Raw genomic sequence first — 24,431 nt, 5'->3', positions numbered from 1 at the left:
GGGGTGTGGCTCAGTGGTAGAGCACCTGCCTAGAATCTCCCAGTGAGGGGCTGGGGCTCAATGGTAAAGCTGTGTCTACCGTGCACAGGCTCCGGGATCCATGCTCAGAGCTACAAAAATAAAAAGCAGACAAGTGCACAAGGGAGTCCAATAGAAGTGGAAACATCTGGATATGTCTGTTAGTTTCCTTCCCACATTTTAATCCTGATTGTGATAGCTTACTACACACAGTTCTCCAAGACATTGTCACTGGGAGAAACTAGGTACAAGGTTCAAAGGATTCCTCTGTATTATTTCCCACAATTGCAAAATCTGTAATGAAACTAATAAAAAATTCCCCAAATTAAAAATAAAGCATAAGTTAGTAGTAGGCAAGGTGGTTGCATGGCTGTAATCACAGCACTCAGGAGGCCGGAGCGAGGGCTCAGAGGCACGAAGACCTGTCTTTTTTTTTTAATGATTTATTTTTATTTTACGTGCACTGTTATTTTGCCTGCATTTATGTCTGTTTAAGAGTGTTGGTATATGCTGCCTTGTGGTGGTGGCATACACCTTTAATCCCAGCACTCAGGAGGAGAGGCTGGTAGAACTCTGAGTTCTAGTCCAGCCTGGTCTACAGAGTGAGTTCCAGCACAACCAGGGATACACAGAGAAACCTTGTCTTGGGAGAAAAAGAGAAAGAGTGTCAGATCCCCCAGCACTAGAATTACAGACAGTTGTGACCTGCCATGTGGGTGCTGAGAATTGAACTCAGGTCCTCTGGAAGAAGAGCCAGTGCTCTTAACCACTGTGCCATCTCTACAACCCCAAGACCTGCCTTAAGAAAATAGAAAAAGAGGCTTGGGAGATAGCCTAGTGGGTAAGGGCACAAATATGAGGGCCTGAGTGTGAAACCCCAGCAGCACATAAAAACTGGTATGAACTTTATGCTGTAACCCCAGGGCTGTGGGTAACAGAGACAAAAGGATCCACGAGGCTTTCTGCCTGCCAGCCTAGCTCCAGGTTCCGTGAGAGATCCTGTCTTGAGGGAATTAGGTAGACAGTGATAGAACAGGACACCCTAAGTTCTCCTCTGGCCTCTGTGTGCACATGGGAGAGGGCACCTGTACACACATGTGCATACATCACACACAACCTCCCACCATTCAAAAAGAAGACACTATGTAAAATATGGTCACATTTATATAAAACTAGATTTATCCTTGTGGTGCATAGAGAGATGTACAAAATGGTGACCCAAGGGTTATAGTGGGTAAGCCAGGGGTAGTTTCAGCTTTCCATCATTTGCTGTTCATCCTTTAGATGGCCACACTCAGCCTTGGGTCCTGTGGGAGCATTCAGGTGGGACAGACGAAGGACAGAAATAATTCCACTTCGTTACGGACAATAAGCTTTGTTGGGTGGATGTCGTCTGGCAGATCCAAGCTGGAGGTCATTTCCCAGGCATCCACAAAGGCCACTTGGAGACCCACAAAGGCAGCTCGAAGAAACCTGTTCACCTGGAGTGTGAGCCAGTCACTGCCATACACGGATTTGTAGCCAGTATTGGCCAGTTTGATAACCACCAGAGTACTGGGTTCCCGGTCCAGCAGGGCTTTCACAGCTGCCCGAATCCCTGCCAGTCTTCGAGCAATGATGGATGGACGGAAGGTGGTAAAGTGGGCTCCCACACCCAGCACCACCACCGTGGAGGGTCCTCCAGCCAGGCCATGCAGTTCTCTGGCCACAGAGTGCAGGGCGGCCACTGAGGTGTGGTGAGAGCGCAGGGGCCAGCCGTGGGCCCTCCAGTGTAACACTGTCCCCTGAGTGGTGTCCACAGCCATCAGGGGACCTGCCTGATATGTGACATGTAGATCAACTGGCTTCAGGGCTGTTGGGAGGAGGAGAAAGAAAGTATTAACATAGGGGATCAGCAAGATGGCTCAGCCAGTAAAGGTGCTTGCTGCCAGCCCTGATGACTTGAGTTTGATCCCCTAAGATTCATAGAGAGAGAATCAGCTCTTATACATTGTTCTCTGATCTCCTCACACACACTGTAGCATATGATTGTCCATATACATGCATAAAGGATTAAATGTAATAAAAATTTGAATTGTGATTTAACACAGAACTGTAAATTACCTTTAAAAAACCAACCAACCAACCAACCAAACAAACAAACAAAAACAAATTCTCGCTATGTAGCCCTGTCTGGTCTGAAACTCACTATGTAGACCAAGCTGGCATTGAAGTCACAGATCTGTTTGCCTTTGCTTCCCTAGTACTGACATTAAAGGGGTGCAACATTACAAAACCCATTTATAAATATATGTACATATTTATACCTATAATGTACATCATATATTATACATATATACTATATAATATAGCTATATATTATACATGTTATACATAAGAACATGTCTCAAATATACATATAAAATATAGAAATAATACATATATACACACATACATATATTACACATACATACAAACTCAGGTCCTCTGCAAGCACTCATCCCTGAGCCATGTCTCCAGCCCTGAATTCTATAAAGTTTTGTCTCTGTTATCGACTTTCCTTCTTTTTCCTTTTTCCTTTCCCCCCTTGTGGTATGAGAGAGGATTGAGAATGGATCTTGTAGCCCAGACTAGTTGAAGTTGGCCTTGGACTCATGATCCTCCTCTCTCTACCTGATGAGACTACAGTCAGGCACCACCATGTCCCATTTTACCATCTCCTTCTCTCCCTTCCTTCTCTTTTCTCTTTCTTCCTTCCTTCTTCTGCCTTCCCCTCCCTTCCATTTCTCTTTCCTCCTTCCTTCCTTCCTTCCTTCCTTCCTTCCTTCCTTCCTTCCTTCCTTTCTTCCTTCCTTCCTTCCTTCCATGTGTGAGGATGTGTGTTTATGATATGTGTGTGTGAGTGTGCACACGAGTGTACCATGGAGTGCACATGCACATGGTCCACTTTGGAGGGTCAGCTCTCCTTCCACCATAATGGCTCCCAGGATTGAACTCAGGTCACCAGGCTCGAAGAGCAAATGCTTTAACCCGCTGAACCATTGTATTGACCTCCACCCATTTTCCTTTACCGTCTTCACCCTGTGAGGAATCCAACCACTTCTTTTTCTTCGGTTTCTGTCAAAGAGCTACCAGACTCCTGAGTCTCATTCCATGCTTCAAGTGTCCTTTGGAACAGTATCTAATGTTTCTCTGTTGCCTCAAATGCAGCATGGATAAAACAAACCTACTGTCGCTACACAAATTACTCTCTATTTCCTGACTCTCCCCCACCACACCCCAGTCAACTGATATCTTGAGAATGACTTCCAGATGCTTTTGCTGTCATTGCTTGTTTTCATTTTCAGTCAAGGGCTCAAATAGCCCAGGCTGGCCTCAACCTCACTATGTAGCTAAGGAAGACCCTGAACTCCTTATCCTTCTGTTTCTACCTCCTGAATGTACTATCAAACCCAGTTTTTTCTCTCCTTTCTTTTCTTTCTTTCATTATTTTCATTCTTTAAAATGTGCTTGCAGTGCAAGCATGAGGACCTGAGCTGGAGCCCCCAGAGCCTATATTAAAAAGTTAGGTGTGGAGCGACCAGCCAGCAGATTAGAGTCATGCAGGCAGGCTGCTCCACCACCACTGCCACCCATTGGACCTACAAGATCCTACAAGATCTGTTCCGATGCCCAAACCCACCATACCCATCATCCTCCCCCTGGCTGACCATCCCCCGCAAAATCAGCAGCCCCTAGAGGCATAAGCACAAAATGCACCAATTGGAAGAAGAGGTGAGTGACTGGTCTCCCAGCTAAACTGCCCCAGTCCCTAGACCCTAAGTTCCAAGGCACATCCCATGTCCCTCCTCCTCCCATCTCAGCCCCAGCAGCAGGCCAGCAGGTAAGAGTCCTGCGAGGAGGCCGCTCCACTACTGCCACCCATTGGACTCTGTAACCTACAAGACCCACTCTGCCACCCAAACAAACTGAACCCATTGTCCTCTCCCTGGCAAACCAACCCCCATAAAATCAGCTGCCTCTAGAGGCACAAGCACCACCTGCACCAACTGGAAGAAGAACAGTCTCCCCATGAACAGCCCTCTCCAGCAACATCAGCAGATCCAATAGGCACAAGCGCCACCCACACCAGTTGGAAGAACAGACCCCATAGGCACAAGTAAAGCCCACACCAGCCAGAAGAACTGGACGATATGTTGGATCTAGGCACTCAAATCCCACAAACCTCAGCTGAGATAACGCTCCTCCACCTGACAACCAGCCAATTAGCAGAACCCTTGGCCATTCAGACCAAAAGACAATAAAGGAAACAGACAATATAGGAACAAAAGACCCATCCAGAAAAAAAAATCACAGGAATCAATACATATACCTATAATTAGATAAGACCCAGATAGGTAAACAGCATGGAAGAATACATTCAACAACATAAAGAGTAATATGGCACCACCAGAACCTAGTGATTCTACAACAGCAAGACCTGAATATCCCAACGCAGATGAAGCAGAAGAAAAAGGCCTTAAAAATAACTTTATGAAGATGATAGAGGCCCTTAAACAGGGAATGAAAAATTCCCTTTAAGAAATCGAGGAAAAGACAAACAAAAATGGAAGAAAACAACAATCAAACAGGTGAAGGAACCAGTTCAAGACTTGAAAATTGAAATAGAGGCAATAAAGAAAATACAAACTAAGGGAATGCTGGAAACGGGAAATCTGGGTAAATGAACAAGAACTACATATTATAAGCATAAACAACAGAATATAAGAGATGGAAGACAGAATCTCAGGCATTGAAGATTCAATAGAGGAAATAAATTCATTGGTCAAAAAATGTTAAATCCTATATGAGCAAGAATTGTTGAGACCAAGGTTGGATAAAGCATAGGGACAAATAGCCAAACAAATGGAAACACATGAACTATGAACCAATGGCTGAGGGGTCCCCAACTGGATCAGGCCCTCTGAATGGGTGAGACAGTTGATTGGCTTGATCTGTTTGGGAGGCATCCAGGCAGTGGGACCGGGTCCTGTGCTCATTGCATGAGTTGGCTGTTTGAAACCTGGGGCCTATGCAGGGTCGCTTGGCTCAGCCTGGGAGGAGGGGACTGGATCTGCCTGGACTGAGTCTACCAGGTTGATCTCAGTCCTCAGGGAAGGCTTTGCCCTGGAGGAGGTGGGAATAAGGGGTGGACTGGGGGGAAGGTGAGGGGGGCGGGAGGGGGGGAGAACAAGGGAATCCGTGGCTGATATGTAGAACTGAACTGTATTGCAAAAAAAAAAAAAAAAAAAAAAAAAAAGAAAGAAAAAAATTGTTAAATCCAACAAATTCTTAACAGAAACCATCCAGGAAATCTGGGACACAATGAAAAGACAAAACCTAAAAATAACAGGGATATTAGAAGGAGAAGAATTCCAGCTCAAAGTCACAGAAAATATATTCAACAAAATCACAGAAGAAAACTTTCCCAATCTAAAGAAGGATATACCTATGAAGATACAAGAAACTTACAGAACACCAAATAGACTGGACGCCTCCCCCAAAAAAGTCCCCTTGCTACATAATAATCAAAACATTAAATGTACAGAATAAAGAAAGAATAGTAAGAGCTACAAAGGAAAAAGGCCAATAACATATAAAGGCAGACCTATCATAATTACACCCGACTTCTCAATGGAGAACCTGAAAGCCAGAAGGTTAGGGACAGACATTTTGTAGACACTAAGAGACCATGGATGTCATACAGCCCAGTCTACTACACCCAGCAAAACTTTCAATCACCATAGACAAAGAAAACAAGATGTTCCATGACAAAAACAGATTTAAACAATACCTATCCACAAGTCCAGCCCTTCAGAAAGTACTAGAAGGAAAACTCCAACCCAAGGAAGTTAACTGCAACAATGAAAACACAGGCAATAGATAATCTCATACCAAAAGAAGGGAAACACGAACACTATAACCACCACCACCACCACCAAAACCAAAAAACAGGAATTAACAATCACTGGTCATTAATATCTCTTAATACCGGGGTTGGGGATTTAGCTCAGTGGTAGAGTACTTGCCTAGCAAGCACAAGGCCCTGGGTTCAGTTCTCAGCTCTGGAAAAAAAATCAATGGACTCAATTGGCCTATAAAAAGACACAGGCTAACAGAATGAATCTGAAAACAGGATCAATCATACCACAAGAATATTTGCTCAACTATGTTCATAGCAGCATTATTCATAAAAACCAGAACCTGGAAATAACCTAGATGCCCCTCAATCAAAGAATGGATAAAGAAAATGTGGCACATATCCACAATGGTATATTACTCAGTTGTGGGGGCCCACAGAGGCTCCCTAGCAAGGCCTTACTGAAGGTCAGAAAATCTGAGCTTACTTTACCCAGCAGGGATGAAAATGGGATGATTAGGCCATAGGTGTGGTTACCAGGTGTTTTGAAGAGTTTACACTTGCCTGTATGTTGTGCTTTGATCTTGAAAAGGGGAGATCTTTTGCCTCTCCTCCTTGGTAGTGTATAAAAAGCTCATTAGAGCCAGGCAGTGGTGGTGCACATCTTTAATTCCAGCACTTGGGAGGCAGAGGCAGGCGGATCTCTGTGAGTTCGAGGCCAGCCTGGTCTACAGAGCGAGATCCAGGACAGGCACCAAAACTACACAGAGAAACCCTGTCTAAAAAACCAAAATGAATGAATGAATGAATAAATAAATAAATAAAAGCTCATTAGAATAAAACTTGAGGAGACTGTGTATTGGCCCAGGGCCCTCTCAAAGCTATCCTGTGTCTCTGTCTTTCTTGTAGTCTCCGTCTATATTTCTAATACTTCCTCATTCCTCTCTCCTCCTTCCAAGAACCCTTCAACAGGTTGAAGGTGGCCTCCAACATCAGCTGTAAAAAACAATGACATCATGAAATTTGCAGGCAAATGGATGGAACTAGAAAAAAATCATCCTGAGTGAAGTAACCCAGACCCAGAAAGACGAACATGGTATGTACTCACTCATAAGTGGATATTAGATGTAAAGCAAAGGATAACCAGGCTACAATCCACAGCCCTAGAGAAACCAGGTAACAAGGAGGACCCTAAGAGGGACACACGAATTGCCCTGGAAAGAGGAAATAGATGAGATCTCCCGAGTAAACTGGGGGTGGAGGGCGGTTGCAGTAGAGGGGAGGAAATGGGGGAATGGGAACATGAGGGATCAGGATGGTTGAGGGAATGATGGAGAGGGAGAGCAATGAAAGAGATATCTTGATAGAGGGGGCATTATGGGGTTAGGAAAAAACCTAATGCCAGGGAAACTCTGGGAATCCATAAGGATGAAACCAGCTAAGACTTCTAGCAATAGTGGAGAGGGTGCCTGAACTGGCTTTCTCCTATAATCCTAACTGTCATCATAGAGCCTTCATTCAGTAACTGATGGAAGCAGCTGCAGAGATCCACAGCTAATCACTGGGCTGAGCTCTGGGAGCCCAGTTGAAGAGAGGAAGGAAGGATTATACAAGCAAGGGGGGCAGTCGTCAAGATCATGAGAGGGGAACCCACAGAGACAGCTGACCTGAGCTAGTGGGAGCTCATTGACTCTGGACTGACAGCTAGGGAACCCGAATGGGACCAACCTAGGCCCTCTGCATGTGGAGGGCAGTTGTGTAGCTTGGTCTCTTTGTGAGGCCCCTAGCAGTGGGACCAGGACCTGTCCCTGGCATATGAGCTGGCTTTTTTGGAACCTATGGTGGGATACCTCACTCAGCCTTGATGCAGGGGAGAGGAGCTTGGTCCTGCCTCAACTTGATATGCCATGCTTTGTTGACTGTCATGGGAGGCCTTAACCTTTCTGAGGAGTGGATGGGAAGGTGTGGGGAGGGAGTGGGGGGAGAGGAGGGAGGGGAAACTGTGGTTGATATGTAAAATAAATAAAAATTTAATAATAATAAAAAAGTTAGGTGTGGTCATGTGTGTTTGTAATCCTAGTGCTGGGCAGTGGGGCTGGATCCTTGGGTGTCCTGGCTTGTTTTCTGTCAGCTTGGCACAGCCTAGAGTTATCTGGGATGAGAGATCTCAATTGAGAAAATGCCTCCATTAGCTTGGCCTATAGGCATGGGAGTCTCCTTCAATGCAAATGCTGTCTGGCTCTTCCATCATGAGTCCTCACAGGTCATCCCCTCCCCTCATGGTCACTCACAGGGCACTGTGTCTCGCAGATACTCCCACCACTGCCGAAGTGTGGAATCCCCCATCATGTAGACTACGCGGCCAGCCAGGCAGTTCAGGATGCTGTCCACAGTGGGGAAAGAGCGGCTAGAACAGAACGTGGAATGCCATCTGTCTCGGTGGTAGAAGCCAGAGGGTTTTGGAGACAGGTGGCCAGGGCGGCATGGGGGCCTTGAGGGCAGGGCTATAGGACACAGAGAAGCAGAGCAGATTTAAAGTAGAAAAAAAAATGAACATCTTATAAAACGTCAATAGTCTTAAAAATTGTTTGCAAATTAACTTTTATTTATACTTGTTTATTTGTGTGCTGTGAATGCCACAGTACACATGAGGTACTCAAAGGACAGCCTTTGGGAGTCAGTTCTTTCCTTTCACTGTGTATATTCCAGGGTTTGAACTCAGGTCATCAGCCTTGGCTACAAACTCCTTTGTACATTGAGCCATTTTGGTGGTCCAGTCAGTCATTCTTCTACATATTTTATATGTAGTATATCAATGCACTCTTACAGAGCCTGTGAAGCGTGTGTGTGTGTGTGTGTGTGTGTGTGTGTGTGTGTGTGTACACATGAGTGTTTGAAACAGTCTTAGGTAGCTCGTGAGCGCCTTAAACTTCCCATGTATCTGAGAATGGTCTTAACTTCTTTTTTTTAAATTTTTTATGTGTATTAGTGTTTTTGCCTGCACATATATCTATGTGAGGTTGTTGGATCCCCAGGAATTAGAGTTACAGACTCTAATTGTCATGAGTTGTGAGTTGTCATGTGGGTGCTGGGAACTGAACCCCGGGTCCTCTGGGAAAGCAGTCAGTGCTCTTAACCACTGAGTCATCTCTCAAGCCCCAGCCTTAACTTCTTAATCCTCCCATCTTCACTTCTAGAGTGCTGGGACTACAGGTGTGCATATTCACAATTGGGATGTAGCACTGTCTGCAGCAGGTTTTTTATTTTGGGCCAAAAACCAGCTCCAAAATCATGACACAGAGACTACTTATTAGTTATGAATGCTCAGACTTATCTTATGTTTCTCCCACTAGCTCTGACAACTTAAAACGTTTCTCTTCATCTACATTTTTGCCTCAGGGCTTTTTACCTTTCTTTCTTTCTGTATATATAACTTTCCTGCTGTCTCCATGACTGGCTGGTGGCTGCTTGGCTTCTGGCCCCAGGCATCTCTCTCTCTCTCTCTCTCTCTCTCTCTCTCTCTCACACACACACACACACACACACACACACACACACATCTCTCTTCTCTCCTTCTCTAGAGCCTAGATTTCTCTTCCTACTTATTTCCTCTCCCCTCCAGACTCGCCTATCCTTTCTCTGCCTAGCTATTGGCCATTCAGCTTTTTATTATACCAATCAAGTGCCTTAGGCAGGCAAAGTGAAACAGTCACACATCTTTACATAATTAAACAAATGTAGCATAAACAAATGTAATGCATTTTTACATAGTTAAACATTCCACAACAACTATCCATGTCCAATTATAGATGGGGACACTGAGATCCTAGAATCTTAAGTGATTTACCATGATCAAGAACGAGGATAAGGGCCAAAAGCAGTAGGATGACATCCTGTGCCTTGTCCAAGCTAGACAAGTGTTGGGATCAGAATGACTCTGACCCCTCTAAGATTGCCCCCACCTCCCCTGTTCTGAGTGCGCTGAGGTCAGGCTGTTCTGCGGATGTTTTGCTGTTTGATATATCTCGTGGTTTGGCAGCTGTGGCTTCCTGGGGCATACTGACCATTCCTTGACCCTGGGTGCTTGATAAACAATTTTGTTTGTTCCTCCTGAAAGGGTATATAAGATGGGGAAGAAAGAATAAAGCGAGTCCTGACACTTGCAACTTGACTGGTGTGTGCTGTGTTCATCCCGACTTCCCTAGCCAGGTTTCGGGCCCAATTGCCGTGCAGGCGCAGCAAGTGGAGGTCTCACTGAGACCTGGAAAGAGGGGCCCAGATAACTTACCCATAGCTACATTTTCCTTATGGAGATTAGTTAAAGATGCCTTGCTAACAGAGAAAGTTAAAGTACAAGAACAATTAGCTGAGGCTACTAGACTTTTTAATGAGGTTCAAGAGGAAGAAACTAAGAAATCTGTAAGCGCTGTTGATGAGAAATCAGATGTGTTATGGGACATGGAGACCGAGTTGTCAGAATCAGAAGGAGAGGACTCAGAGGAGGAGAGATTAAAGCAAGAAATCAAGGAGTTAAAGACAAAATTAAAGCAATGTAAAGTGAAGCCAAAAGACAGTTCAGGCAAAGAGGACGCTATTGGCACTCAGCCATCTGCGCCACCTCTACCTCCAGCCTATTATGAGGAGGAGGATTAGAAATGGCCAAATGTAAAAGAGTATCGAGGAGTAGCCTTCCAAAATTCAGGTGCCCATCCATTCCCGGTCATAGAGACAGATGATCCTGCTAACCCTGTCAGAGAATCAGACAGTGTGTTGCCCTCACCTTCAAGGAAATGAGGCAGTTGAAGGAAGCTGTATCCAGCTATGGTGCCTTGGCTCCTTTTACTTTATCTTTGGTAGAATCTTACCAGGCATCTAACCTAACACTTTTGAGGAGTCTGTTAAAGTCAATTATTCTTCTGGGAAAAATTTTAGCATTTCCTCCTTTCCCTGTTTATTAGCTCCTTTCCTTTTTTCAGTGTGGAATGATACTGGGGTGGGAGGGGGTGCTTTATTAAAATTGTTCTGTTCAGAATTGCAGCCTTAGCAGTTGCTGACTTGATGAAGATAATGTGTTAATTATGAAGAATTCCTCCTGCCATTCCGATGCCGATGAAAGCATCTTCCCAGTTTCCTGTACAATTGTATAGAACAAAGAGGTTTTGGAATCACTGCCGCCATTGTTACTGTCGTTGCTGTTTCTGCCGTTGCTGCTGCTACTGCAGGAATTGCCCTTTCTCAACAGATCCAGCAAGCTGATGTAGTGAAAAGAGTCTCTAATGCTTTGGACATTCAAAATCAGATAAATGAACATGTACATTCTGGACTGCCAACACTTAATCAACAGATGGTGTTGGTACAAGAACAATTTGATTTGTTATGAACTCAACAACACTCGACCTGCTCTCAGATGTACATATCTATGTGTGTGACCCTGGGGAAAGTTGTTAATGCCTCTCATGAAGTTTGGAGGCTGAATAAGTATGTTTCAGGGTCCTGGAATATGACATTTGTAAATTTTACTATGCAGCTTTTTCATGCCATACAAGCCACTAATGATATTAGAATTATTCCAATTTCAGATATTGGATGATGGGGTTGGGTGGCCCAGGTTGGAGGCTGGTTTCAAAAATGGTCAGGATCCCTTGCTATGGCAATCCTAGGATGTCTTGGAATCGGGGTACGCTTCTGGGCTCTCTGCCAACTTAAAACGCAATTTACCATTCATGCAGGTGTCACCCGACAGGCCCTACTAGCTGTCTCAGCACATACTGAATCCACTCAAGTGTGGATTCAGATGCTTAATAAGCAGTAACCAGAGACGGGTAACTTCCTAGGATAGCATGGGCACCTAAGACAGGAAGTATGGAGGGCACTTTCCTATGACGGGTAAGTTCATACTACCGGGTCGACCTAAGACAGGTGCCACTTAAATAAATAAAAAGGGAGGAGATGTTGGGATCAGAATGGCTCTGACCCCTCTAAGATTGCCCCCACCTCCCCTGTTCTGAGTGCGCTGAGGTCAGGCTGTTCTGCGGATGTTTTACTATTTGGTATATCTCGTGGTTTGGCAGCTGTGGCTTCCTGGGGCATGCTGACCATTCCTTGACCCTGGGTGCTTGATAAACAATTTTGTTTGTTCCTCCTGAAAGGGTATACAAGATGGGGAAGAAAGAATAAAGCGAGTCCCGATGCTTGTAACTTGACTGGTGTGCACTGTGTTCATCCTGACTTCCCTCGACAGGTTTTGGGCCCAATTGCCATGCAGGCGCGGCAGACAAGTACTCTCCCATTAAGTTTATCTCCAGTCTATCAAGGTTTTTTTTTTTTTTTTTTTTTTTTTTAAAGTTCAATGACAGCATTTGAAGCTAGGAAGTATGCTGTTACAGCCCTAGTACTAACCATTGCACTACACTTCTCTGACAGGAAAAGGATTAAATCCTAGAATAAAACCCATCTGAGGGCTGGGGAGATGGCTCAGTGGGAGATGTACAAGCATGTGCAAGGGTGAGGGCCTAAGCTTGACCCCTAGAACATGTGTAAACACTGGGTGTGCAATGCCTGGAACCCAAGCACCTCGGGAGATGGAGATGGAGATCCCAGGGCCTCACTGACCAGCCAGCCTAGCTTCAACAGCAGTCTCCAGGCTCAGTGAGAGACTCTGTCTCAAAACATAAAGAGGACCTTTATGTGGCCCCATGTTTACTGTCCTATAACATTGACCTGCTACCTGGGTCTTTCCTGTGTATACCCGGAAACCTTCCTGCAGCCCAGGGCTGATGGCTGGCAACCAGCACCTTGTCTGGCAGGAGTGGTGCCCACACATGGAAACAGCTCAAGCACCTCCCTCAGTGACCGTCCATTGGGGATTAGAGGATATTAGGGATGGGTTGGAACTCCGGTCCAGACCTTCCAAGTGGCTGGACACAGGCATCCCAAGGCCACATGGCTGGCCACTTGGATCCTTGTGCCTGAGGCTCTAGGCCCACCAGTGCGTCCTCTAGGCACTGTATCTGGTATTCTCTGGAGCATAAAATAATCGATACTTCTAGACAAATTTCTAAGTGGTCTTATTAAATAAAAAACATGTGGAGCCAAATGTAGGAGAAAGCCTTAGAGATCAAAGAAGCCACCAGCCGACCTTAACTCACCAACTCTGAAGCTTCCAAATGTGTGTTACTTCCTGTCTTACATATGCCTTTATTGCCTTGCTGTTTGGCCCTCTCAGTGGCTCTCTAGCCCAGCTACCTCACTTCCTTGTCACTGCCTGTCTGTACAGACCTCCAGGTCTCTATGGTTGGTACTAGGATTAAAGGCATGTGTCACCACACTTGGCTCTGTTCCCTAATATGGCCTTGAACACACAGAGACCCTGCCTGATAAGTGATAGGATTAAGGGCATGTGCTACCACTGCCTGACTTCTATGTCTGCTTAAAATGGCTTGCTATTTCCTCTGATCTCTGCACAAACTTTACTTATTAACATACAAACAAAACATCGCCACAGATACTTTCTACCCTGTGCCCAATGTTCTTTAGTGGCTAAGCATATTTTCCACATAGATTTCATTCTGATTGTGTGTGTGTGTGTGTGTGTGTGTGTGTGTGTGTGTGTGTGTGTGTGTGTGTTCATGTGGACTTTGGAGGACCATCCTGATTGGAGCTCTGTGTGCTGCTGGGTAGGACCTCAGAGATCTTCCGTCTTCCCCTTCAGCCTCACCTTTGGTGGCAGATGAAGACGGATCGAGGGGTCCCTTACTTCTTTGAGGGAAGCACCAATGCCTTCCATTTCTTCCTTTCTGAGGAAGTAGCAAGAGAAAGACTGGGTCCCTCTGAATACTATGGGTGTTTGGTCAGTCAAGGCCTCTAGGCAGTCACTGTGCAAACACTGCATTTGGAACCTCTTTGAGAAATAATATATGCATTGGACCTGGGTCCTGCCGGGCTCCCTTCCTTTGTGGATGTGGCCTGAAAGAGCAGAATTAGCTCCTCCAGCCTACCTTAGCTCTGTATACCACCTACCCAGTCACCCTTAGGCTGGCAGAACCCCACATTTTTGCTCTGATTACTATTGATGAGCAAAATGCTGAAAAAGCTTGCAATAAAAAGAAAACAACAACAACATAAAACCACAAGTGAGATGGCTCAGCAGGTAAAGGCACCAGCTCTCAAGCCTGGTGACCTGAGTTCAAATCCTGGGACTACAGATACACACATGTGTACACAAAACAAGTAAATGAAACTGTAATACAATTTAAAGTCAAATAAAACAAAATAAAGAGCAATTTGGGCAATTCTGATGTACGCCTAATCTCGTATACTTCTGCACAGGAGAGTGACCCCACCCATATACCCCCAGCCCACACCAAAACAAAAAGCCCACAACCCATCTCAGCTGACAACCATCCCCACCCCACCCCCATATTCCAGCCTCACTCACCCACATCACTCATGTTCCCAGCGGCTGCTGGTGTCACCAGGATTGGAGATATGCCTGAAGGGAGTGGCTGGTCAGTCACACTCCTGAAGAAACACTGAATGTGAACTTTGAGGGAGGTCGACCAGGTGAAAATTTGATTTTCAAGAGCATACCATGATTGACTGGTTGTCTCTCCTCTGCCTAATCTCAGGTCACTACAATCTAGTGAGCACTGACAGGGCAATTGTAACAGTTAGGAGAAATACACAACAAAGAGAACAATCTTATCAGTTCAGTAATAGTCAAGGTAACCAAAGGGCCATGTAGTTCTCCTTTGTAATAAACTGAGTACCACAGGAAGTGAGAAGGTATAATTTCCCCAGCACTAGAGTCTAGAAAGAACATTAAATTTTGTTATTGTTGTTACACAAACAGTCAGTAGGGAATATAACAATACCTCCCACCCCACTCAGACCCTGATTGCCTTTTTGACACACGAAGTAATGCTCATGTATCCCAGGCTGGACTTGTAGTCACTATGCAGCCAAGGATGTCCTTGAACTCTTGAGTTTTCTGCTGCCATTACAAGGTCACCCAAAACCACACAAAGAATTTAAGTTCAAGCTGGGCTGCAGGAATCTCTAAATAATGATTATGATGCCTCAGCAGGTAAAAGTTCTTCTTGCCAAGTGTGATAAACTGAGAATGGTAAATGGCTCCACAAAGTGAAAGAAGAGAACTAACTCCTCAAGTTGTCTTCTAACCTCCACATGTACTCTATGGCAGACACATGATCTGCCCCCCCCACAAATGTAGAGAGAGAGAGAGAGAGAGAGAGAGAGAGAGAGAGAGAGAGAGAGAGAGAGAGAGAAAGAGAGAGAGATCACTTAGGAACACATTCACTATTCTTACCCGGCCAGCAGGTCTTCATCATGTGGTGTGGTCACCTTCAGGTAACTTCCACTCGAGTGGCCAACTAAAGCATTGCAGGGTAAAGTAGAGGGTTGAGCACAGAACCAGTCCTCCCCAGAAACCACATCCCTGTACTGGCAGGTGGGCCCTTTGGCTCCAGTTGACTGGGGGTCCACATTGCAGATAACAGTCTCTTGAATGCCGTTCCTTCCTCGGAAATATCCTCTAAAGTCAACAGTGGCCCGTTTTTCTCTCCAGATTCTCTGCAGGACCCCAACTGCCTCGCTGGAGTGGATCAGCCTCACTTGCACCTGAGCCCATCCAGCCCAGAGCAGAGGGAAGGACAAGAGGTACCTGCCATTCTCCAGATCCTTCACCTCCCCTGGGACTCCTGCTTTCAATTCCCGGCTCAGGAGCTTTGCCCGAAACAGATCTCCACCATGAGTCTTGGGCCTACCTTGGTGATCCCTAGCCACAAGGATGGCCTCTAGGTTACTTCCCAGAGAATAGTTGGCCTGCACAGGACCTTTCAATCTGTAAGTGGAGGTTTTGGGGCTGGTAGAAGCCAAAAAGTGATCCCTGTCTCCACCAGTTGGGGGCCAATATAGAAGGCTTGTCAGGTTGGTGAGTTCTTGAGAGAGAGAGTCCCAGTCTTTGGGCTTAGAGGTATATTTAGAGGCAGGATGGGGTAGTGGGAGCCAATGGTTCCTGGGCTCAGGCCAAGACATCGAGAGATAGAACACCTGTGGGTAAAGAAAGAGGAATATGCCAGTGTGGTGTATGTCTTCCTGGAAGGAGGTATTGCATTTGGCCAAGTAGCACCTAGGAGTCCTACCTGCTTGTGTCATCTGTCTGTCATTCAAAAGCCTGGCATTTGAGTCGCCATGACCTTTCTTTGAAACAAACAACTCAGGATGGGATGATACTGTTACTAGACTATCTGGGGAGTCCCACTGGAGTGGCCACATGTTACCAGGGAAATTGAGGTCCTTACTGCGGTTCTTTTCTTTTTTTACTATTTATGTGTAGGAGTGTTTTGCTTGCATGTATATATGTGTTCCATGTCCATGCCTGGCACCTAAGAAGATCAGAAGACAACTTTGGATCACTTGCAAATAGAGTTACAAATGGTTGTAAGCTGTCATGTGGGGGGTGCAAACCAGGCCCAGAAATCTGTAAGAGCAGATAGTGCTCTTAACTACTGAGCCATTTCTCCAGCTTCAAATTGAAGGGGCCAGAACGTGTTTCCATCTTAGACAGAGGAACTATCCCATTGTAAATATTGACCTAAGCCAGAGTTCAGGAAATACCCCAGCCAAGTTTGACCAATCAGTCAAACAGTTTGAAGCCTGGTCTTATGAGGCAGAAAGACCCAAAAGTTACAGGATATGGCTGTTACTGACCATACAGGACTAAAAAGCCCACCATGGATGGAACTTTAATAGCCCCCATCTAGTCCTGTCCAATCAAAATACACCCCATGTAACTGCTTCCCAATTGCCCAATTAGAACAGAGATACTTAGAATTCCCAAGTCTCCTTTAAAATGTACTGGGTGCCATTATCCTGGGTCATCATCGACATTTTGTGGGGATAATCATCAACCCCTGCCTGCTGGTTTTTCCTGCAGAATAAATGCACTTTGTATTTGCATATTATTTGAGTGTGGGGTCTTCCTTCAGTGATTCTCAGACCCTTACAAAATGCCTCAGGTTTTTTCTTTTTAAACTCTGTGTGTATGTGTGTGTGTGTGTGTGTGTGTGTGTGTGTGTGTGTGTGTGTATGTGTGTATGTATGTAAACACGTGAATTCACTCATGTACTTGCACACTATAGCCTGCATGTGAAGGTCAGAGGACAATTTGTAAGGTCATTTCTCTCCTTCCACCATTTCCAGGGTACCAGATTGAGGTCATCAGGCTTGGCAACTAGTCCCCTTACCTGCTGAGCCATCTTGCTGATCCCAGTGTTGACATTATCTGACATGCTGGAGAACAGTAGCATTGATGCTTACAGACTCTGTAGACCCAAGAACTTAAAAATCTAAACTGGCAGTGGCGAGACAGAACCAAGGGAATCTCATCGTGTACATTGATGGATCATGAGGCTTGAAGGTAGGTAGGACTAAGAAAATGGGGTTAAGGAGGGTCAGGAAATGCATTGTGTGAGAGTTTACCTAAATAGTAGGCTCATGGGTATGGAAAGTACATACTACAAGTATATAAATGCTACTCAAATTGACATGTACATTACATACACTGAGGATCAAAATCCTAATCCCTTGTATGTGTGTTTGTAAATTATAAGATGATTATGACATTTGTAAGCATGATATAAGGCCAGGTATAGCATATTTGTGGTTCCAGCACTTGGGAGGCCTGGGCAGGAAGATCAGTAGTTTCAGGTCATTCTTGGCTAAAGGACAGCCTTTGTGGAGGAGTGGAGGAAGGCCTGGGTGAATGTGTGTCCCGAGTGGATGTGTGCTGTTGACATGGGCACAGTCACGTCAAGGACCCCAATGTCTCAGACCTATGGGAAACTGGTAAAGCCTTCCCCATGCTAGGCTCAGGGAAATGGCAAAGCCTTCCCTCCTGGTCTGAGTGTAAATGTTGATAGTGTGTGTCCACCTTTGCTTCCTCCTCTAAGATGCTTACTGCCTGAAAACTGCTCCCTTACAGACACGGACTCTACCAATATTTGCTAAACCTGCTTCCTTGTTGAGCAAGATACTATAAACCCACCTCCCTCTTCAGCTGTATATAATAAATTTGGTGATCTCTCTCCCTGCTGCAGCTTCACCACCAGAGCCCAATCTATTGGATCTCAGCTTTTCTGTGTGCCCATGTGTTTATCATTTATTCATTTCCTCCCCACCTAGTCATATTAGTCCCTGAGGCTGTGTATGGATAGATATGAAAAGCCTGGGGAAACTGGGGACTGTCACAAACAAAAACAAACAAACAAAAAACATGAAATAGGGCCAGCAAGGTGGCTCAGTGGGTCAAATTGTCTGCTGTGTAAACCTGATGCTCTGAGTTCCATAATCCATGATGGAAGGAGAGAATTACCTCCCAAGTCCTTCCTGTATATTCCCCCTACAACACATATACCATCCCACACTACACCATCCCCCACCCCACACCATCTCCACCATCATTCCCCGACTCCACATCATTACCCACCACCATCCCCCCCAACACACATCATCCCTTTCACACACCATCTTGTAGGTGGAGTTTTTCATTGAGACCCTGATCAGCTCTGTTCAGCTAGCCACTTCCCACAAAAACCACTCAGAGACTTACTATTAATTATAAATGTTTGGCTGATAGCTCAGGCTTATTACTGACTAGCTCTTACAACTTAAATTAACTTATTTATGTTCATCTATTTGCTGCCCAGAGGCTTGTGGTTTTACCTCTCCTGGATGTCTTACTTCCTTTCTATCTGTCTGTGTACTCCTCTGACTCCACCCATCTTCCCAGCATTCTCTCTGCCCTGAAAAATCCTGCCTAGCCATCAACCAATCAACTTTTTATTAACAATGAAAGCAATACATGTTTACAGTGTGCATAGATTGTATCACAGCACCATCTCCCCCCCACATCCTTCAACCACATCATCCCCCTACACTATCCCCTATACACCATCCCCCAACACCATCACCCACACAACATCCCTCCCCACACCATCCCCCACATCATCTCCTATACACCATCCCACAAACACCATCTGCACACACACTATCTCCCACCACATCATCCCCCCACACCTTTGCCCACACACCATCCCTCCCCACACCATCGCTCCACCATCCCCCTACCACCATCTCATACACACCATCCCACACACAACATCCCCTATACACCATCCCCCACACACCATCCTCACACACACTATCCCTCACCACATCATCCTTCCCCATCCATCTCCCCCCCACACCATTTCCCCCACACCATCCTACACACACACACATAATTCCCCTTCACATGATACCCCCACATATACCATCCCATATACACACCATCCTCCCCACACCATCTGCTCCCCAACACCATTCCCCACACACCAACAATCCCATACACACACACCATCTCCCCACACCCCACAACATCCACCCACACCGTCCCTCAAATCGTCACCACATACGCCATCCCCCACACATACACAAAACAATAGTAAATTTGTGAGACTGAGTGTATGTGGGTGTGAGAGTGAATGTCTGTGGGTGTGAGAGTGAGTATGTGTGTGTGTGAGAGTGAGTGTATGTGTGTGTGAGTGAGTGTATGTGTGTGTGAATGTATATGTGTGTGTCAGTGTATGTGTGCCCTAACTTGTTTTGTTGTGGGAATCAAGCAGAGTCACTGTATCTAGGGTAAACATTAGAACAGAGTAATGGTTTTCTAGAAGTACCTTGAAGAATCTTTACATGCCAGTGGCCATGTCAGAGGAGAAGCAGGTGGCAATTGACTTCAGGGAATCAGCCCATGAGGAAGCAAAGCTCTGATGTGTGAATCTCAGTTAGGCAGGACACTGAGAGCGTTGGCTCCAGAATGTCTCTTGCTACTGCTGTGTCTTTACATGTTTGCCCCTGATATTTTTGTCTGGCATCTGGCATAGTGTGAATGGGTGTGGGGAGATACCCATGCCTTTAATGTGGTGTGGTTACTTCATGGAAATATCCCATTGTACGGGGTATTTTTACGTGTGGATTGTTATGAAGATTATATCCTCCTAAGCTGTACTGTTTAAGTGAACTAATAATTTTATACAATAGTGTTATTTAAATAGGATTTTGATAGAGGTTAGCTTAGTAGAAAAACTAATATAGGTGAAAGCAAGCCCAAATATTATTAGCTGACATGCCTTTTCCCTAGGATTGGTTAGTGATCAAAGATGATGATTAATTCCTTGTACCCATATCTGCCCTCAGCTTTCTGATATAAAGAAAACCCACAAAACTGTTCGTATGCAACGGGATTTAAAGTAGAGATGACTGATTGTTTTTTCATATAAAAAGTTTAGGTTTGTGTTTCTTTTTTTATTTTGTTTTTGTTTTTGTTTTTGTTTTTGAGATAGGGTTTCTCTGTAGCTTTGGAGCCTATCCTGGACTAGCTCTGTAGACCAGGCTGGCCTCAAACTCACAGAGATCCACCTGCCTCTGCCTCCCGAGTGCTGGGATTACAGGTGTGCGTCACCACCGTCCGACATAGGTTTGTGTTTCTTTTAAGTAATAAAATGATTGGTCCTTTCTTTGTTAACACAAAAGGCAGCCTGCCAGTAAAAGAGCTGGCTGAGAAAAATACCTTGCTTGCTTACACTATGTTATCTATAACAAGTTGCTTGGGTGTGAATGTATGCTTGGGGCAACATGTTTTTCACCAATAATAAGTAAGATGTTTAATCATGTAAGGGACATGAAAAATATGCTTTTTTAAAAAACTTTTATTCATTGTAATCATTCACCTAAAAATAGATTGTAACCACAATATAATTTTTACATTGCTTGACAGACTCTACTGGGGTATACAAGTTTGAAGGGAAAAAAAAAAGACATGAGAGAAAGAAAACACCAAGAAAGATGTAGGAGGAAAGTTAGAAGGAAAACATCAGGAGAGATAGAGGGGAAACATCAGGGTAGGAAAACAGAACAGAAAAAGAACAGAGTAGAAGAATCAACAGTGAGAACAAAAATATGAAGAACTAAGCTTTGGCCCTCAGAAAAGTCCTCATGTGTCTGTGTGTCCAGTAGTTAGCCAGCTCTGCATCTCCTCTTAAGTTTCTCTGACCTGCTGAAGGCGTGCCATATATCGGCACCCTAGGTGAGATCCTGATATGTTGAAGATGTACGTGTGTGTGTGTGTGTGTGTGTGTGTGTGTGTGTGTGTTTGTGTCTGTGTCTCTGTGTCTCTGTATGTCTGTGTCTGTATGTGTGTGTATGTGTATGTTTTCCCCTTTATTTGCCAGCCCCAGGGAGTTAAATTTTGTCCCCTTTTGCTGACCCCAGAGATTTAAGTTTTACTCCCTCAGATAGAAAATCAAGTTCAGTGATTAGTCCTCTGACTACATAGGATCCCCTTCAAATCTAAGCTGCTGGAGGCTGGTCCTCACAGAAGCAATGTTGGTGGAAATCACTGAATGTTTTCTGTGAATTTTACAGCTGTTTGCCTGAAGCAGTTTTACAGCCTTTGCATGACTCTGGTCACAAGACACTTCTGGCACACTTGCAGCTCTTGAGTTAATGACTATTGTAAAACACACACACACACAATAAAAGACTAAGTAAAATGGCTGGAGCGTAATGCTCTCCTTCAGAAAACATAGAGATTAAACAATGGACTTTGTATGAGGAACTTGTTTACCCAAAAAACAACTTTGTGCAACAATAAATAAATATGCCTTTTTACAGTGGTTGTAGGTTCAGTCCTGCTGAGGAATAATCCTTTTGTCCACTGTGAAGATGTGTTACTCTCATTGCTAATGAAGAGCTGACTGGCCTATAGCTGAGCATGAAGAGATTGGGTGGGAGAGCCAGACTAGGAGGATGATGGGCAGAAGTGCAGAATCACAGAGGTCTAGAGGAAATGCAGAGGAAGTAGGAGATGAATATGCCACATGGCAGAGGGTAGAGGAGAAATATGGGTTAATTTAAGTTGTAAGAGGTAGTTAGTAACAAGCATAAGCTATCAGCCCAGCATTTATATGAATAATAAATCTCTGTGTGGTTATTTGGGAGTGGGCTGGTGGGACAGAGCTGACAGGGGTCCTGACAAAAACCTTCCTACACAGTCAGCCCATCAGAGGCTGGACCTTCTTGCTGCCACACAGGCTTATAAAATTGATATTGGGAGTGACCTCTTTTCTCAATTGACTCAAACAACACAGAAGCCCCTGATAAGTTTCATTAAGGTGACTTACAGGAGCCTAGGCAACTTCCCAGAGGCTACACCACTTGAAGGAAATCTCCCTCTTCCCACAGCATACATTAACAGTCTGTGGATCCAGGGAAAGAAAAGCCCTTCTGAGCCACTCTCCGGTAATTACTGTTATGTTTGCTCAACCCCCCTTTGGTTGTTGTTGAGACAGCTCACGGTAATTGGCTTGGCTTGTTCCATAGGTCAGTCTCCAACTCATAATTCTCCTTTCTCTGCCTCCCAAAGGCTGGGACTCCACGGGGTAAGTCACCATCTCTGGCTTTCCTAGGTTACAGTCATGTCCATAAATGTCTTTGATCTCCTTGGACATTTGATGTATGTTACAGCTTAACTCCTTTCAGTATGTGTGAAGGTTGACGGGAGGGCACACAGCACAAAGTTGCTGTGGAAATGCAATCAGGAATCAACGTCTTTGCAAAGAAGGAATTCACTTTTTCTTAACCTCTTTCACTCTTTCACTGCTCTCAGAAAAATGTCCAATTTGTCAAATCATGTTTCAAACCATTCCTTTTCTAGGAAAGGTGAGAAACTGCATTTCCAGGCAACAAAGCCTTGCTGCTTAAATATCAGCAACACCCTCTGAGTTAAAATTTGACCTATGAACAAACAGGACAAGCTTCCTCCTGAACAGTGTTGGCTTTTTCTAGTACACAACTTCAAAGAAGAAACAGTGGCTCATCCTAAACTCTTCTTTCTTGATTTCCTCCAGGAAGGGATTTAAATGTATTTATTTTCTGTGTCAATTTCTACACATAAACAATGCATATTGATCATATTCACCCCTATTATCGTCTATCACTCCCCCACTCTCACTGGCCCCTTTACCAGTCCTTTGTGTATGTGAGTGTGGGTGTAGGAGAGAATATGTGAGTGCATGTGAGTGTGTGTGTGTTCATGTGTACACAAGGCTTTTTCTATTTCCTGACTTTTTTTATATCCCTCAAGGCTAAAAGCAGAACCAGACACCAAAAGACTTCTTTCTCTTAAACTGGGACAGAGAGAACACCATCTTCTATAGTTGAGAGAACCGAGAACTTGAATTGCTGATGTGGAACACAGCCATCACTGTCTTCATTAGAGCAGCTGTGAGGACAGGCAAGAATGCCTCAACAAGTCCTAGTCTGGGACTTTTGCTTGTGGAAGGAGGGTTTGGGAGAGTATTAAAACCCTCACCTGGGATTCAGCTTCCCCCACCCCTAACCTTTCCCAGTTATCTGCAATTCTGCTCCATCCTCTTGCGGTGTCTGGAGGTGCTGGAGCATAGAGAAGGTGAAAGCTAGCAGCAGGGAGAACTCCATTATGAAGCTGTAGGGAAGTTGTCTGGCGAGCCCATTTGTTGATGTGGTTGTTTGGGAGTAACATATGTTCCTTACGCAAGCCCAATAAACCCACTTACTCAGCACGCGAGACTTGGTAGAATTGTTCTTTTGTCTGCTGGTGGTGCCTTACGTAGGGCAAGCAAACATTTGCTCATTTCTTCCCAGCAGAAGTCCACACACTTGCTTATTTAGATTTCCTGATGGACTCCAACATGCAACCTGCTCACACTCCTTAGAATGATGTTCTCCCCTGCAGTTGATGCTCCCAGATACCCCTCAGGGATGGAAAGAGGGAGCATGAGAGCTTCCCTCAGTCCACTCTCCAATATTAAGGCATTTAACCAATCCAAACATAGGGAGAAGCAGTAATGAAGCCAATAAGAGGCAAGAAAAGTACTTACCAAAACCAGAAAGACTAACCCCGCAGTCAGAATCTTGTAGCCCTTGAATTGCCCCATGAATAGAGCCACACAGCCTAGACTCCTCTGGAACTATAAATACAAATGCAGCTCTCTCTCTCCAGGCATCATGAGTTTGAGAGCTCTCCCACCATAAAGGAGCTGATTCACTGTGTAGACTTCTCATTTCCGTGAACACTGTCCTGTGACGTATGTATTTGATATCAGATAGAGGGATATGGTAATAGCTGCAGGGATATGGAAATAGCCCCAGCCATTGGTGGGGAGGTCCATTTGGCTGGATTACATAGGTGCCGAGGCAGAATTCAGGTGGAAAAACAGGATTTTAAGTCACATATGTACTTACTTATATGTGGTAAGATTCCTGGCTTCTCGTGAGCCAATGGGAATGTGTGCCCAATGGAGTGTTTGTCTGGGAGCACAAAGGTCCTTGGGCACCAGCTGCCCTGTGGCTCTTTACTGCCAGGTGTGGCAGAGCACAGATAGATGTACATCAGATGCAACACCCCTGTTCCAAGGAGTGGAGCTGGCAGGGC

At 45.0% G+C, this 24,431-nt stretch overlaps 1 protein-coding gene across 1 annotated transcript; it reads right to left on the bottom strand.

The window, feature by feature from the left end:
- Positions 1-1,262: 1,262 nt before the first annotated feature.
- On the bottom strand, positions 1,263-24,007 carry LOC128120304 (NXPE family member 3-like). Its single transcript, XM_052754127.1, has 5 exons — positions 23,878-24,007; positions 15,225-15,967; positions 14,334-14,416; positions 8,188-8,400; positions 1,263-1,870 (listed from the first exon to the last, which is right to left on the bottom strand). The coding sequence occupies exons 1-5, from the start codon at positions 23,932-23,934 to the stop codon at positions 1,338-1,340; spliced, it is 1,629 nt and encodes a 542-aa protein (XP_052610087.1). The 5' UTR covers positions 23,935-24,007; the 3' UTR covers positions 1,263-1,337.
- Positions 24,008-24,431: the final 424 nt, after the last annotated feature.

This window comes from Peromyscus californicus, unplaced genomic scaffold (assembly GCF_007827085.1).
Source record: "Peromyscus californicus insignis strain IS unplaced genomic scaffold, ASM782708v3 Scaffold_2__1_contigs__length_46816999, whole genome shotgun sequence".
Lineage (NCBI taxonomy): Eukaryota > Metazoa > Chordata > Mammalia > Rodentia > Cricetidae > Peromyscus > Peromyscus californicus.
The sequence above is the reverse complement of the archived record's forward strand: the minus strand, read 5'-3'. Positions and strand labels throughout refer to the sequence as shown.

What these genes read in the sequence shown, in the direction of transcription:
- LOC128120304 (XM_052754127.1), bottom strand. Translation starts at nt 23,934, where the DNA reads ATGGGGCAATTCAAGGGCTACAAGATTCTGACTGCGGGGTTAGTCTTT. An exon ending in TGGGAACATGAGTGATGTGG is followed by an intron (nt 8,401 to 14,333) that starts GTGAGTGAGGCT and finishes TGTGTCCTATAG; the next exon opens with CCCTGCCCTCAAGGCCCCCA. An exon ending in TCTGCGAGACACAGTGCCCT is followed by an intron (nt 1,871 to 8,187) that starts GTGAGTGACCAT and finishes TCCTCCCAACAG; the next exon opens with CCCTGAAGCCAGTTGATCTA.